The 14,749-nt window shown below is 34.8% G+C and overlaps 1 protein-coding gene across 1 annotated transcript in view; it reads right to left on the bottom strand.

The window, feature by feature from the left end:
* Positions 1-1,035: 1,035 nt before the first annotated feature.
* Positions 1,036-14,749, bottom strand: part of LOC106867309 (uncharacterized) — a 46,196-nt gene continuing 32,482 nt past the window's right edge. Inside the window, exons 9-12 of the mRNA XM_089339801.1 lie at positions 13,858-13,975; positions 8,754-8,890; positions 4,109-4,206; positions 1,036-1,398 (exon numbers count right to left, since the gene is read on the bottom strand). Of these exons, the coding sequence (XP_089195927.1) occupies positions 1,110-1,398; positions 4,109-4,206; positions 8,754-8,890; positions 13,858-13,975 (642 nt within the window). The 3' untranslated portion in view covers positions 1,036-1,109. The remainder of the gene's footprint in view (positions 1,399-4,108; positions 4,207-8,753; positions 8,891-13,857; positions 13,976-14,749) is intronic.

The following is a 14,749-nucleotide window of genomic DNA, read 5'->3' on the forward strand; positions in this document are numbered from 1 at the left end:
CTTATGGTTTAGTAGTGGTGCTTTTTGTGCAAATTAATAACAGAGGTTGGTGCTGTGTGATAGTCAGGATATTGTCTGAATCTCTTTTGCCGGGTTCCATGTGGATTAAAAAGAAGAATTAAATATAGTTAAGAAGTATTTGGCGACTTGGGTTGAGCTTACAATGCCAGTTTTGTCGGTTGTTTGTTTTATATTTTTTTCCTACTGAATGTTCACCAATTTCCAGGTTTGTTGGAAAAGCTTGTGCCGAGATTGGTGATATGATTTTTATTCTCGCTGGATGTTTTGTTGTTATCTGAGTTATAGTAAAAGTACGTGCTGTACTGCTGCAACAGGTTATGCATATAGTGCACATGAATATGCGCGTATAGAGATAGATAGATAGATAGATAGATAGATAGATAGATAGATAGATAGATAGATAGATAGATAGATAAATTCAAAAAGGGATAAAAATCTTTTACAGGAATTTTATCAGGAAGCCAGTGTGAAAAAATTCATAAGGGAAATTTCTATTCCCAAGAATATAATTATTCGTTTATATTTATATAATGGGCATTACTACAGAATAATGCCACACATTGGACTTCCCAAAATAAACACATTTAGTACCGAATGCGAGGAAAAACAACCAACAGAAGAAGACCAACTTTCTTTTAAATAACTCAACTATGTATCGACCGATTTCGCGATTACTAGAATGAATCTAGACTCCGCTCATCAGCATAGTATTGTTCATGAAAACATATATAAATAGTCGATACATATTTAAAAGAAAGTTGGTCTTCTTCTGTTGGTTGTTTTTCCTCGCATTCGGTACTAAATGTGTTTACTTTGGGAAGTCCAGTGTGTGGCATTATTCTGTAGTAATGCCCCTTGTATAAATATAAACGAATAGATAGATAGATAGATAGATAGATAGATAGATAGATAGATAGATAGATAGATAGATTAGATGTACTTGTACATGTGTGTATGTATGCATGTGTATTATATAATTTTATATATATAAGATCGGGAATAGCACAATTCGATTTATTTTAACAAATGCTTTATTGAATGAATTCTTTATTATACAGTTTTGTTTGGTCATCTCTTGTTTATGTTATTCAGATTTTACCTTTACCAATTTTTTTATATTTTTTTTTGTTTCTTCTTTTATAACCATTGTTTTGCACAATAGCTGTTATATCCGTAGATTTACCATGATTAAGATTCAGTTTCGCCATGGCTTCCGTTGGTAATATTGAACTGGGGTTTGTTTGAGTGTCATCTACCAAAACATCCTCCTTCAGAATTCTTTGATGATAAAGCTCTTCTGCCCTCTCTTTGCGTAGTTCCGTTTCTCTTCTCCGGCGTAGAAGCTCCATGTGGTCGGCAATCGAATTGGTAAGTTTCCTGCAATAAGAAAATATGTTCGAATTTTTTCTTCATATCAAGCGTTCTACTAGAAGTCAAATATTCTTTTTCTTTTGTAAAATAAAAATACTATTTAGTGATTGGAACACTTATATATGTAGGAGTGGCTGTGTGGTAAGTAGCTTGCTTATGCATTTCGCCCGGCGTGCTAACGATTCTAAGGCAGCGAGCTGGCAGAATCGTTAGCACGCCGGGCGAAATGCTTAGCGGTATTTCGTCTGCCGTTACGTTCTGAGTTCAAATTCCGCCGAGGTTGACTTGGCCTTTCATCCTTTCTGGGTCGATAAATAAGTACCAGTTACGCACTGGGGTCGATTTAATCGACTTAACCCATTTGTCTGTCCTTGTTCGTCCCCTCTATGTTTAGCCCCTTGTGGGCAATAAAGAAATAAGTAGCTTGCTTATGAACCGCATGGTTCTGGGTTCAGTCACACTGCGTAGTATCTTGGGCAAGTGTCTTCTACTATAGTCTCGGGCCGACCAAAGCCTTGTGAGTGGATTTGGTAGATGGAAACTGAAAGAAGCCCGTCGTATATATGTATATATGCATGTATGTGTGTGTATATGTTTGTGTATCTGCGTTTCTCCCCCCAACATCGCTTGACAACCGATGGTGGTGTGTTTACGTGCCCGTAACTGAGTGGTTCGGCCAAAGACCGATAGAATAAGTACTAGGCTTACAAAGAATAAGTTCTAGGGTCGATTTGCTTGGCTAAAGGCGGTGCTCCGGCATGGCCACAGTCACATGACTGAAACACGTAAAAGAGTAAAAGAGTATGTGTGTGTGTGTGTGTGTGTGTGTGTGTGTGTGTGTGTGTGTGTGTGTGTGTGTAGCAAAAATTTAGATTGAGATGAATTAGGTACTTAAGTTGAGGCACCAGAATTTAGTACGGTATATCCATACAGTTTCAAAATAAGGTGATTAAATCAAAATAAGCAACAGGATATCCAGAGGTAATGCAGTACGATTGTTTCAAGCAACTCCATTTAATTGAACAATGCAACCATTACATCAATTTAAATGCAGAGCAATCCTCAGCTGCATAAAGACATAGGATTAAATTAAATAAAAACAGATGGAAACATTAGCATAATTTTACCTAAAACCTCCAAGAAGATAAGGGGATAGACAAAGATCATGCTGTCTTCACTTCAGCATAGAAGCTACTAAGGTATCAGGAAGAAAGACTTGTTAGAGATCTAGCTTGTCACTGTTTTGTGGGGGTCAGTTTTAATTTATAGTCTTGTTTATCAAATCTTTGTATATCAAAAATCTAAGGACAAAGAACAAGGAGCAGTGTCTGTTAGGAAAGGGGCTGAGGGAGTCGGACAGAAGTCATAATGGGGATAGTCATAAAACTATCAAGATTAATTTGAAGCAATATAATGAGATTTGGTAAAGGAAATCTTAAATCAAGATGTTAGCTGAAATTTTAAGGGGAAGGCCAGTAGTAGACCATTGATAATGAAAGAGGGGAAATCTTATCACGTGGTACTATAGTTAAATATTTTAAACAATATTGCCATATTATATAAATTTAAAATTTAGGGTTATTCAGAAGATTATTAAGAAGAATATTATAACAAAAGGATAAAAAGTTTTTTGAATACTTTTGAGTATATACCAAACTTTTACCACAATAGAAGTAGGAAAAGAAATTATCTCGAAATAGTTTAATATTTATACATATTATATACTTGAATATTAACTTATGGTATCTATGAAGATTGACCATTGGCACTTACTGGTATTTAATAAAGGAGTAATGAGGCGAAAGAACATGCTAATTATATATTAATTAAATTATAATCTAAGCAGTTTATTTTTATTTTAAGTTGTGAAGAATCCGGTATTGTATAACAAGCTAAGTATGAATTTATAGGGGTAAAAAAATTAGATTTATTTCATAAAGGCTATTATATAATAATAAAATGATCAGGTAGGGTAGAAAAGGAATAAAATAGCTTAATCACTAAAACCGTGATGAAGTATATATACACCTTAGTAACATCAATAGAGAAGATATATAGAAAATGTATAATAATGTATAATATTTAAACTAAAATTTGTTTATTTACTTATTTAGCTTGTATCAATAAAGACTGATACCTGGTATTAACTAAAGGAATATTGTTGTTATAGGACATGCTAACTATATACTAATTATAAACTAAGAGGTATATTATAGGTTTTAAAAGTTTTTAGTGTTCTTTGTCTATCTCCTTACTTTCTTTGAGGCTTTAGGTAAAATTATACTGCGTCCATCTATTTAAATTTAATTTAATTCTATGTATTTATACAGCTGAGGATTGCTCTGCATTTAAATTGATGTAATGGTTGCATTGTTCAATTAAATCGCTTGAAACGCACTGCATTACCTCTGGATATCTTGTTGCTTATTTTGATTATATATATATATATATATATATATATATATATATATATATATATATATATATATATATATATATATATATATATTCTGTACGTACAAGTGAACATGTGCACGTGTTTGGAACAGGGACCTCACATTCAGGATCCATGAAATGCTTTAAAAATTATAAAAACTATGTAAGTATACATTAATCGTTACATATGTATGTCGATGTATAGATACGTGTGCATGTGTGTGGATGAATATTTGTGTATGTATATGATATTTTCCTCTTTATAAGTTAACTTACAGACCTGTAGTTTATTCCATCTGATTTTTCAGACCCCTTGCGATGTTCGATATCATTTGAGACTTGACGTATCTCATATTGGTACAATTCTGTATCACACATCTGCAAGAAACAAGTCTAAATTTATAAGTGCTTCAAAATATTTTTTGCTATACTCGAATATCCTGCACATACACACGTTTATATTCACCATAACAATCAGCATTAGATCTACATACATATACATACATGGTGGTTGTTTTTTGTTTTTTTGGCTTTTTTGGTTGTCTACGCCTTAAACAGAGCTTTGACCACCTCCTGCACCTACACCTTAGCCCTTTCATGGCGTCTGATGTGGCTTTTTAAACCAAACAATGTTTTGAAAAAACACCTACACAGATTTCACCTCTGATTTGCACTACCAATACCTGCAGGTAAGTTCTGCTCATTGTGAATCCTAACATGTCTTTTAAGACCCCCATTGGATTTGCAAGCCCTCTGGCACACACCACATTCAAACGTATGCACAGACATATAATCAGAATATACATAGATACATACATACATATGTATGTATATATATATGTATATACATATATACACATACACCTATATATATATATATGTGTATATATATATATGTGCATATATATATATGTGTGTGTATATATATATGTGTGTATATATGGATGGATGGATGGATGGATGGATGGATGGATGGATGGATGGATGGATGGATGGATGGATGGATGTGTGTATGCATGCATTTGTATAGCAATTTATATATAATATATCTACATATTTGATATGTTGTCAACATGTAATTGTAAGTATATTGCCACAATGTACTGATATTTGGTAGAAGAAAATTACCAACGTCTTTACATAACACCAAAATGTATCAAGTGATAATGACCTGAATGTGTTAACCCTGAGAAGAGCAATGCATCCCAGACAGTAAAACGGCGAAGATCAGATCACTTTAGAGAGGAATAATGTGGTTAAAATGGTTGACTAAATTGAACATCTAACAAACGGGCAGTTAGAGTGGTATGGCTAGGGATTCATCATTAGCAGAAATGAAATTTACAATATCAAAGCAGTGTTTCAAACAACTTTTACTGTTTTTCAGAGAATATATATATATATATATATATATATATATATATATATATATATATATATATATATATATATATATATATATATATATATATATATATGCATATTCTCTCTTGTTTTTAGTTATTTCAATTCTTCCACCTGTTTCTAATAAATATACAAAGCTCAATTGTCGTAATGTAGGTAAGAAAAACAATTTCACAGTTTAAACTTCAGAAAAGTTTTGTGTATTTTTATTGTTCCATTTACACATTGCATATGTATTGTGCGAGTTAGTCGGTTGATTTCTTTTTTCAGAAAACTCTAGCTTATCCAGATTGTCACTTAGGCATTAGATCACAAAACCAAGTGCACCAATGGTATAAATGTGTATTTATAATATGGGATTACACGTTTGAGGCTTCGGAGTAGTTATCACTAGTTATCTTCTTTCTCTTTGATTTTCAAAGAGATATCCACGTTAACTGACCTCTGTAAACATTACAACATTTCTCTTGACTGTGCCAAATGACAATATCTGGCCTGTTTTGTTTATACTTGAAAGATGTATTGATAGGATTGCCTCACCAGTATTCCTCGTGTCGATATTTGTGTACGTATTCAATAACAGGGAAATTTCCTCTATTCGAGGACAGTTTTTTTTCCGAATATTTTTTTTACGACAACATCGTTTCGTTTAGGAAGGTAATACTTTGGTGACATTTTCAGGTCAGCTGCTAATCACGTGTGATGTCTTCCACAGAAATATGACGTAGTCTACATTTTCGGTCACATCTTAGAGCTCCAAAGACATCACTATTTCATTTGTTTACTAAGTATCAAGTAAAAAAAAAGCTTCTGTTCTTAGATTGCAAATGCTCAGCCTTTGAAGCATGATGTGATGTGGCGATCACGAGTCTGTTTTTGGTATGCTGAGCGCTTCACCTTCAGATCTTCTTTGAGGTATATTAATCTGGTGTTCTTGGGTTCTATGGGAGGTCATCAGAAAGAGAATGCTTCCTCAAGAGCTTGCTGCCAGCACTAGGTTACTTTTCTCTTTAATTTTCAAAACTAAGTTACTGTATTTATTTTTACAGCTGTTATTTAGTGAGTGTTATCAGAAAGAGACTATATGACAGAGAGAGCCTCTACTTCCTTCATCTCTTCTTAAGTAGTGCCTATCGTTAACCCTATGAGCGATAACTGATGAGGATTTGGTACCCTTCTCTGTCTATTTCCCGTTTGTGTGTACATTTATGTTTTTTTTTAATTATTATTTAATGAAATGTCACGTACTGTTATTTTATTACGTTTATAAGCATGAGTGTAATAACTTTAATTCTCTAAAATAGTTCTAGTCTCATTCAGCTTTCCATGCACAAACTGTCGACTCTAGAGTATGGCATTATCAGATTTTACTCTATGAATCACGTTAAGTGGAGACTTTTGTTTAAATTGAAAAGTCTTGGATTTTTTTTTTTTAATAACGTTATTTACGCTGTTTACGTCAGGCATGGACAGATACTTGCTTTGGCTGATTTTGCTTTTCTCCTTAAAGAGAACTGACAGGCAGACCTTTATTTGTAAATATAAATTGGTGCTTCAGTTCTTATCCATCTCTCCTATTATATCCTGGGTTATCTATTTCATAAAACTTCCATAGAATTTGGACTAGCTTTGTGAATCAGAGAACTGTCGTTTCTTGCAAAAGTAATTCTGCGTTTGGTATAGTTATATGAGCAGTGAAGTATGCTTTATACTGTTGATAATACAGAAAGGGAATTTTTCATTCTATATAATTCTTTAGAATTATTTTATAACTATAAATATCTTTAACTAAGTCTATTTACGCTGACATTTTGTTACCTATTAGATTATTAGTATTATTCTCATTTAGGGCGGTGAACAGGCCGGACAAAATGCGGTTCGGCAAAAAGACTTTGCTTCTCATCTTTTCGGAGTCGATAAAATAAGTACCAGCTGAGTATTGATCTCGATGTAATTGACTACTTTCTCCCCGCTGAAATTGCCGGCCTTGTGCCAAAATTTGACGCGAATATTGCTCGCATTTGTGTGCGTGTTTGTATGCGTGTAATGTTTTTGCTGACCTGGACTTAAACTCAGTAGGGAGAGAGAGAGAGAGAGAGAGAGAGAGAGAGACAGACAGACAGACAGACAGACAGACAGACAGAGACAGACAGACAGACAGACAGACAGAGACAGACAAAGACAGACAGAGACAGACAGACAGACAAAGACAGACAGACAGAGACAGACAAAGACAGACAGACAGAGATAGACAAAGACAGACAGACAGACAGAGATAGACAGACAGACAGACAGAGACAGACAAAGACAGACAGAGACAGACAGACAGACAGACAGACAGACAGACAGACAGACAGACAGAGACAGACAAAGACAGACAGACAGAGACAGATCGACAGAAACACAAGTGAGATACAAATCCACGTACAACGCTATCTAAATACAAGTAAAAACAATGCATAAAAAGATACAGCTATCCGAAGAAACGATATGACACAAGATATAACCACGAACAAGAGCATTGTTTTATTAGCGATATGACCATTTCAAAATATGAGATGAAAGCTATACAAAAAAACTTTGTGTGTGTACACATACAAACAGACAGGCCGACAGGCCGACAGGCAGGCAAGCAGGCTTTCCAACCATTTGGTTCCTGGTTTCGTCTAATTTCGTGATATCTTAGGAAAGTACATTTACCAAAGTCTCGGTTATTCTCAAGCCTTATGAGTGAAGTGGGATTGAACCGGTGATTCAATGTCACACTTACAGCTCGCTGCTGTGCATAAATACTTTAAGCGTATATCGATCTGAGACATTTCACACTTCATACAGTAATTCAGGGGTTTTCAAACTGTGGTCCACGGACCACAGGGGGTCCGTAAGGACAAGACAGGGGGTCCGTAGACAGCAAAAACTTTTTATGGGCAATTTGATTTTATATATGTTTTTTTTAATCGAAATCTTTTAATTGACAATAAATCTATTTGTTGAATACTGTTAAATAAATAAATGTAAAAATATATATTATTTTAAGCAAATATTTATGTATAAATTTCATAAGCGTTTATAAGGGGGTCCCTAAGGTAAAGCCTGAAATATAAAGGGGTCCGCAAATCAAAAAGTTTGAAAACCCCTGCAGTAATTCATTTAGTAGGTCCTCCAGTTGATAGAGAACAGCACGCTGATATGTATATATATTCTTTTATTCTTTTACTTGTTTCAGTCAATTGACTGCGGCCATGCTGGAGCATCGCCTTTAGTCGAACACATCGACCCCAAGACTTATTCTTTGTAAGCCTATCGACCTCTTTTTGCCGAACCGCTAAGTTACAGAGACGTAAACACACCAACAATGGAGTGGGGAAAACATACGAACACAAACACACACACACACACACATATGTATAAATGTGTGTGTTTGTGTTTGAGTAATTTATAAACGATGATAGTTGTGCAGGTATGTAGGTACATTGGTATGTATGTGGGTGGGTAGGTAAGTAAGAACACAAAAAGTATACCTTAAGTCTTTCCATAAACGACGATGAACTCATAGACCAGTCTAAAGGTTTATCAAAGGAGCGCAGTAATTCTAGTGGTCTGATCTGGTTCTTCTTCAAGTACCTTATAACCTTTGACATTGGGTCTAATTTAAGAGCTGAAATTTTAGGGAATTGATAAATTAATACAATGCAAGTCATGTTTTACAACAGAAAATACCATAATTGCTCTCTTGAGAAAGGATTGGATAAGAAGCACTGATCCAGTCTTTTTCTCTCTTTCTCACTCTCTCCGTCTCACTTTGTCTGTTTCTCTCTCGCTCTCTCTCTCTCTCTCTCTCTCTCTCTCTCTCTCTCTCTCTCTCTCTCTCTCTCTCGTATTCTCTAGGAAGTTAAGGCGGTGTATTTTTTATGCAGACTTTGTGAGACATGTTTAAATCCAGGAAATTATGTTGAATGTCAATAAGTTTGTCGTGGTGAGGAGTGAGGACAAATTTGAGTTACTTCGACGGAGTCTAGTGTTCAAGCAATAGCCTACAGGTGTGAAAAAGGAGTGAATATTTGGATGGAGCCAGAAATGGGTGAGGGAATACTCACAGAAACGGAGAAATGTAGTGGGTGAGCGAGGCGAATTTGTGGTAGGGGGTAGGACCAGAAGAGAGCTTGTTGGTATGAGAGGTAATAAGGGAACAGGAAGGCTACCAGTGCTGTCACAGGAGAAAAAGTAATTGAAGACTAAGAGGGTGTTGTAGGGAAGTTAATGAAGTCTACAAATACTCGGAGTTGAAAGGAACACACGGAAGAGCGCTTAGAAAAATGCATGAAGTGTCGAGGAGTAACAAAGAAATGAAATTGGAGTAAAGGTTTCCAGTGGAAAATGAGCCGATTTCTTTAATCTTGAGAGCTGCCTTGGGACTATACTGTCAGCAGACGTTAAAGATGGGTAGATTGTAGGGAATGTGTCCAGAATAGTTGGAGTAGCAAGACGCAGATTTCCGAATTTTACTGCAGGATTTGTGATGTTCGAAAATCTATTGCCCTCACAACAAACTTGTCGACATGTAACGAGGCATTATAGAAATAGCATGCAATTAGATATATTAGATTTGCACAAGATTCTTAATTGAATGCGACTGAGGAAGAAAAAAAGAGTTATTCGCCATAAGCCAAAAAATATTTTATTATGTGTGAATTTGAGGAGGACAGTTCTGGGGAAAATGGAAATTGTGGCGGTTTCAGATTGCATAAGATGAAAGTTGATAAGAATGGAATTGGAAGGTCAGAGTAGCAAGGTTTATTGAAATGTGATTGACGAGTCCTAAGAATTGCGATGGCCAGGACACAGAGAGGTGCTGCGACTACATTAGGGTGGAGGCACTTAACTTCGATCAAACAAAAAATAGAGCATTTGGTGAGAGTTGATCCTGGAGGCAGCGTAGGCAAAGGAGACAAAGAATTAAGGAAACGGAGACGGCTCCTTGACTTTGATGTGGAGGGAAAAATCAAGATACATACATATACACGCTTGTGCGCTTAGTTAAGGATTTCACTTCACAATCACGAGACCATTTTCGATCCCATTGTGAGTCATTTGAGGCAAGAGTCTCACAATAGCTTCGGCTCATTCCAAACTGCTTAGAAAACCATCAGACGTACTTTTCATGTAATTCAAAATTATAGTCTTATTAGACACTGTCACACTCATACTGTCTGGGTAGACGTATCTGTGAAATATTCTAACGATTGAATAAATATCGCCGAATCTGACAGATGGTCATCCACTGACAGTGTGTGTAGCTAATCATTTAGTTCGTGTTAGATAACACAGCTAAGATCATGCTGTAGCTCTACTTCCAAATTGTGAATAATCAAGTCTTACACCGAGATGTCCAATGCATTTATTGAAGTGTCTGAATATACGTTGCATCATTTATTTGTGGGTTTAAAAATTAGGTAGAAGTTGTCTTCATTTATTTCATATATATATATATATATATATATATATATATATATATATATAATATATATAAGATGCAGGTGAATATGGTACTTTAGTTGAGGCACCAGAATTTAGTACGGTATTATCCATACAATTTCAAAGTAAGGTGATTAAAATCCTAATGCCCTAATTGATTATTTTATTTCATTTCTTTATTAATTTATAATTAGCCTTTATTTATTCATAAGAATTAAGCTAATCTTTGTATCTCTATAAATTCGCACTTAGCTTATATAAAAACTGTACTGGTATATTTACTACATATAAAAATAACTGCATAGATTATAATTTTATTGACATGTAATTAGAATGTTCTTTTACCTCAATACTCCTTTATTAATACCAGTATATACCTATTAATCAATATTCATAGATACCATATGATGAGTTAGTATTTAAATGTATAAATATTGAATATTTATATGTATAAATATTAAACTATTTCTGAATAATTTCTTTTCCTCTCTCTATTGTGGTATAAGTTTGGTATATACTCAAAAGTATCCATAAATTTCTATCCTTTTGTCAATATATTCTTAATAACCCTCAGAATAGCCCTAAATTTTATCTGTATACAATATAGCAAAATTGTTTTAAAACATTTAACTATAGTACTACACCATAAGATTTCCTCTGTTTCATTATCAATGGTCTGCTGGTGAGTGACCCCCTTAGTTGTCAGCCAACATCTTGTTTTAAGTTTTCTTTTACCAAACCTCATGATCTTTATGACTATACCAACTATGATTTCTGTCTGCCCTCTCACCCCTACCCCTAACAGAGAATGCCCTTTATTCTCTCAGCTTTAGATATACAAGTCTTGATAAAGTAGTCTATAAATTAAAACTGACCCCATAAAAACAAATAAAATCAGTGACAAGCAGAGTCTTCTTGACAATTTACTTCTATGTTGTAGTAGAGGCAATATTTTCTTTGTCTATCTCCTTAACTTCTTGGAGACTTTAGGTATAACTATACTAATGTGTCCATCTGTTCTAATTTAATTGAATTCTATGTCTTTGAGAAGCTGAGGATTGCTCGGCTTTTTAAATTGATGTAATGATTGCATTGTTCAATTAAATGGAGTTGCATGAAACGGTCGTATGCATTACCTCTGGATATCCGTGTTGCTTATTTTGATATATATACATGGTCAAACTAATGTTTTGATAGAAGGTACTCTCCCAATGTATGCACTTAATTTGTTTAAGCAGTCAATTATGCTGGTACATCAATGATTGCATAAATACATACATACAACAGCTGAACAAGCCATCGCGAAGAAAGGAGTTTGCAGATATACTGAAAACCTTTTGATGAACGAATCTCTAAAGTCAGAGGTCCAGTGACAGGAGGATTTCAGTCTCTTATCGTGAATCTAACACGAAAAGTTTACGTAGTGACCAAGTTACAAGAAATTTTACAATGCACTCAATTTTTACACGAAACTATACACAATGATGCGCAATTAACATCAAATAAGTTTGGATAAGTTCTACACCTTCAAACCGATGTTGATGATGATGGACTGTAAGACAGAAGTTAGTATCCCGTCATCCTCCCACTAACTCTTATTCCATCATTAACCTTTACATACCAATCAACATCTGTTGGGTCAAGAACGTACACTATTACGTTATAACGAATCATTTCATTCGCAATATATGATTAGACAAATTTATTGGTTGTTAATGAACATTTAAAGACGTTGTTAACAAAACATCTAGTCTCTGATGGACAGTTCATTGGTCTTATCACAGAGTATAATAGCAACCAGGAAACGAATGAGGAATGATGTTCTTACAAGGATTTATTCCTTTAGGCACGTCTCGTATGGCTTGAGGAACTGCTTCTGCATAATTGAACGCTTTGTATGCATATTCAATCAATCACTTAACTGAGTAATCAACTGGTTTATTACTCCATTTCGATTAATCACGTATGCTAATCAGTGTACGATGCAGAAATAGTTCCTGAAGTCATCTGAAATGTATCTAAAAGAATAAAGAAGATAATTCTTCATTCTTTTGTCTTATTTCAAGGTAAACACGATATGTGTGTGTGTGTAAGAAGTTGAAAATGTACTGAGATTCATTTAGATTTTTTATTTTTTATTTTTAAAGACCTAACCGGTTTCGCAGATTTCTCGGATTTTCAAAAATTGAGTAGAAAGACATGGAACTAGGCTGTAACTGTCTTACTTCTAATTGGAATTCAAAAACTGTCTTGTTTTTATAGAAGGAATATGGCTAAAATTGGTATCTGTTTTGGATATGTTGTGATTGGTCTAGAATGATCACGTGATTAGGTTTAAAGATTAATGTAAGTTCTCCGCTACGCGTGTCATGTGACAATATGTTTGGTGCTGGGAAAGCTGTCCCGGTTGAGTGAACATGTCTAAAACTCAAGACTGTCTGAATTTTATGTGTGAAATGTAGTGGAAAAGCATCTCGTGATTACTAGTAATTTTAGAAGTTTTTGTAGGTTCTCCACTACGTCCGCGCATTAATATCATGTGACTATATCTTTTGCGCCGAAAATCAAGGCTGGAACGGTTGAATGAACATGTCTAGAAACAGTCCCAAAATAAGGTTCTCTAAATTTAATCTGTTGAGTGGTCAAGTGGACAGGTATTGCTTCTATCTTGCCCAGTGGTTGAATAGTTATGGTTTGTGTCTATGTGTGCAGGCATCAAATTTTGTTCAGTAGTCAAACTGTGTGAGACGAACACATACACAAGGACACCTCGCTCACATCACATACACAAACACACACATGCATAAACATCCCGTTCTCCTTGCAATTTCGTCCTACAAAATTCATTCGCAATGTATTAGTCTATCCAGGAATACAGCAAGTGATACTTGCGCAAATTGTTGTGCATTAAGATTGAACCAGGAACAACATGATTATGAAGCGAATTTTTTAGCCGTTCAACCATGCTTACGCTTACACACACACGTACACATACGCACGCATATACCAAAAAGATTTTATAACATTTTTCTAACATTTTTCTGACATAATTTAAATATATACTTTAACCACGTAACACAAGCCTTCTGTAGTTTTTTCACTCTTATTATCTTTTATATATATATATATATATGTTGGTTTTCAACTTACGATCTCTTCTTCCTAAAAAGTCGTGGAAACTGACGATGTCACCGTGGACACAGGTGAAGTTCCTCTTGTGTTGGATTGCCAAAAAGAGCAACTTGAACTCATTAATTACTTGAATACCCTGATCAAAGAAGTGATTAAAACATATTAAAAAATTAAAGAAACAAGAGTTATAAGAATTATGTATGAATGCTGCACTGTTAACCATGGAATACGTGTTGCTTCTGCACAGTAAATTATTTGTCCTCACACTAATCCTTCTCTTTCTCTCTCTCTCTCTCTCTCTCTCTCTCTCTCTCTCTCTCTCTCTATTTATTTATTTTTGTTTTCTCCCTGTACATGTGTGAATTTGGTTATGGCATACTTAACAGTATCAATAATTTAACAATCTAAACTGATATACAGTGAAATATTTATAAATTCTACCCATGGATTGTTTTTTATCATTATTATCCTACGCTATGTCGATACAGCTCAATACGATCCTATAAAACAATTGGGATCTTTTCCCTTTGAATGGTTCGGGTTTTAGAGTTAGGGTTAGGGTTTTAGGGTCTTTGTCTAGTCCGCAGCTTCCTTTTTTTCTGTATGAGGCCTTTATGGCCAATTTTAGTGAAATAAAGTAGCTTGCTTACGAACCACATGGTTGTGAGTGGATTTGGTAGACAGAAACTGAAAGAAGCCCGTCGTATATATATATATATATATATGTATATACATGTGTGTGTATACGTTTGTCACCCCAACATCGCTTGACAACCGATGCTGGTGTGTTTACGTCCCTGTAACTTAGCGGTTCGGCAAAAGAGACCGATAGAATAAGTACTAGGCTTACAAAGAATAAGTCCTGGGGTCGATTTGCTCGACTAAAGGCGGTGCTCCCGAATGGCCACAG

The sequence above is a fragment of the Octopus bimaculoides genome, chromosome 22 (assembly GCF_046866305.1).
Source record: "Octopus bimaculoides isolate indiv1 chromosome 22, ASM4686630v1, whole genome shotgun sequence".
In the NCBI taxonomy this organism is placed as follows: domain Eukaryota; kingdom Metazoa; phylum Mollusca; class Cephalopoda; order Octopoda; family Octopodidae; genus Octopus; species Octopus bimaculoides.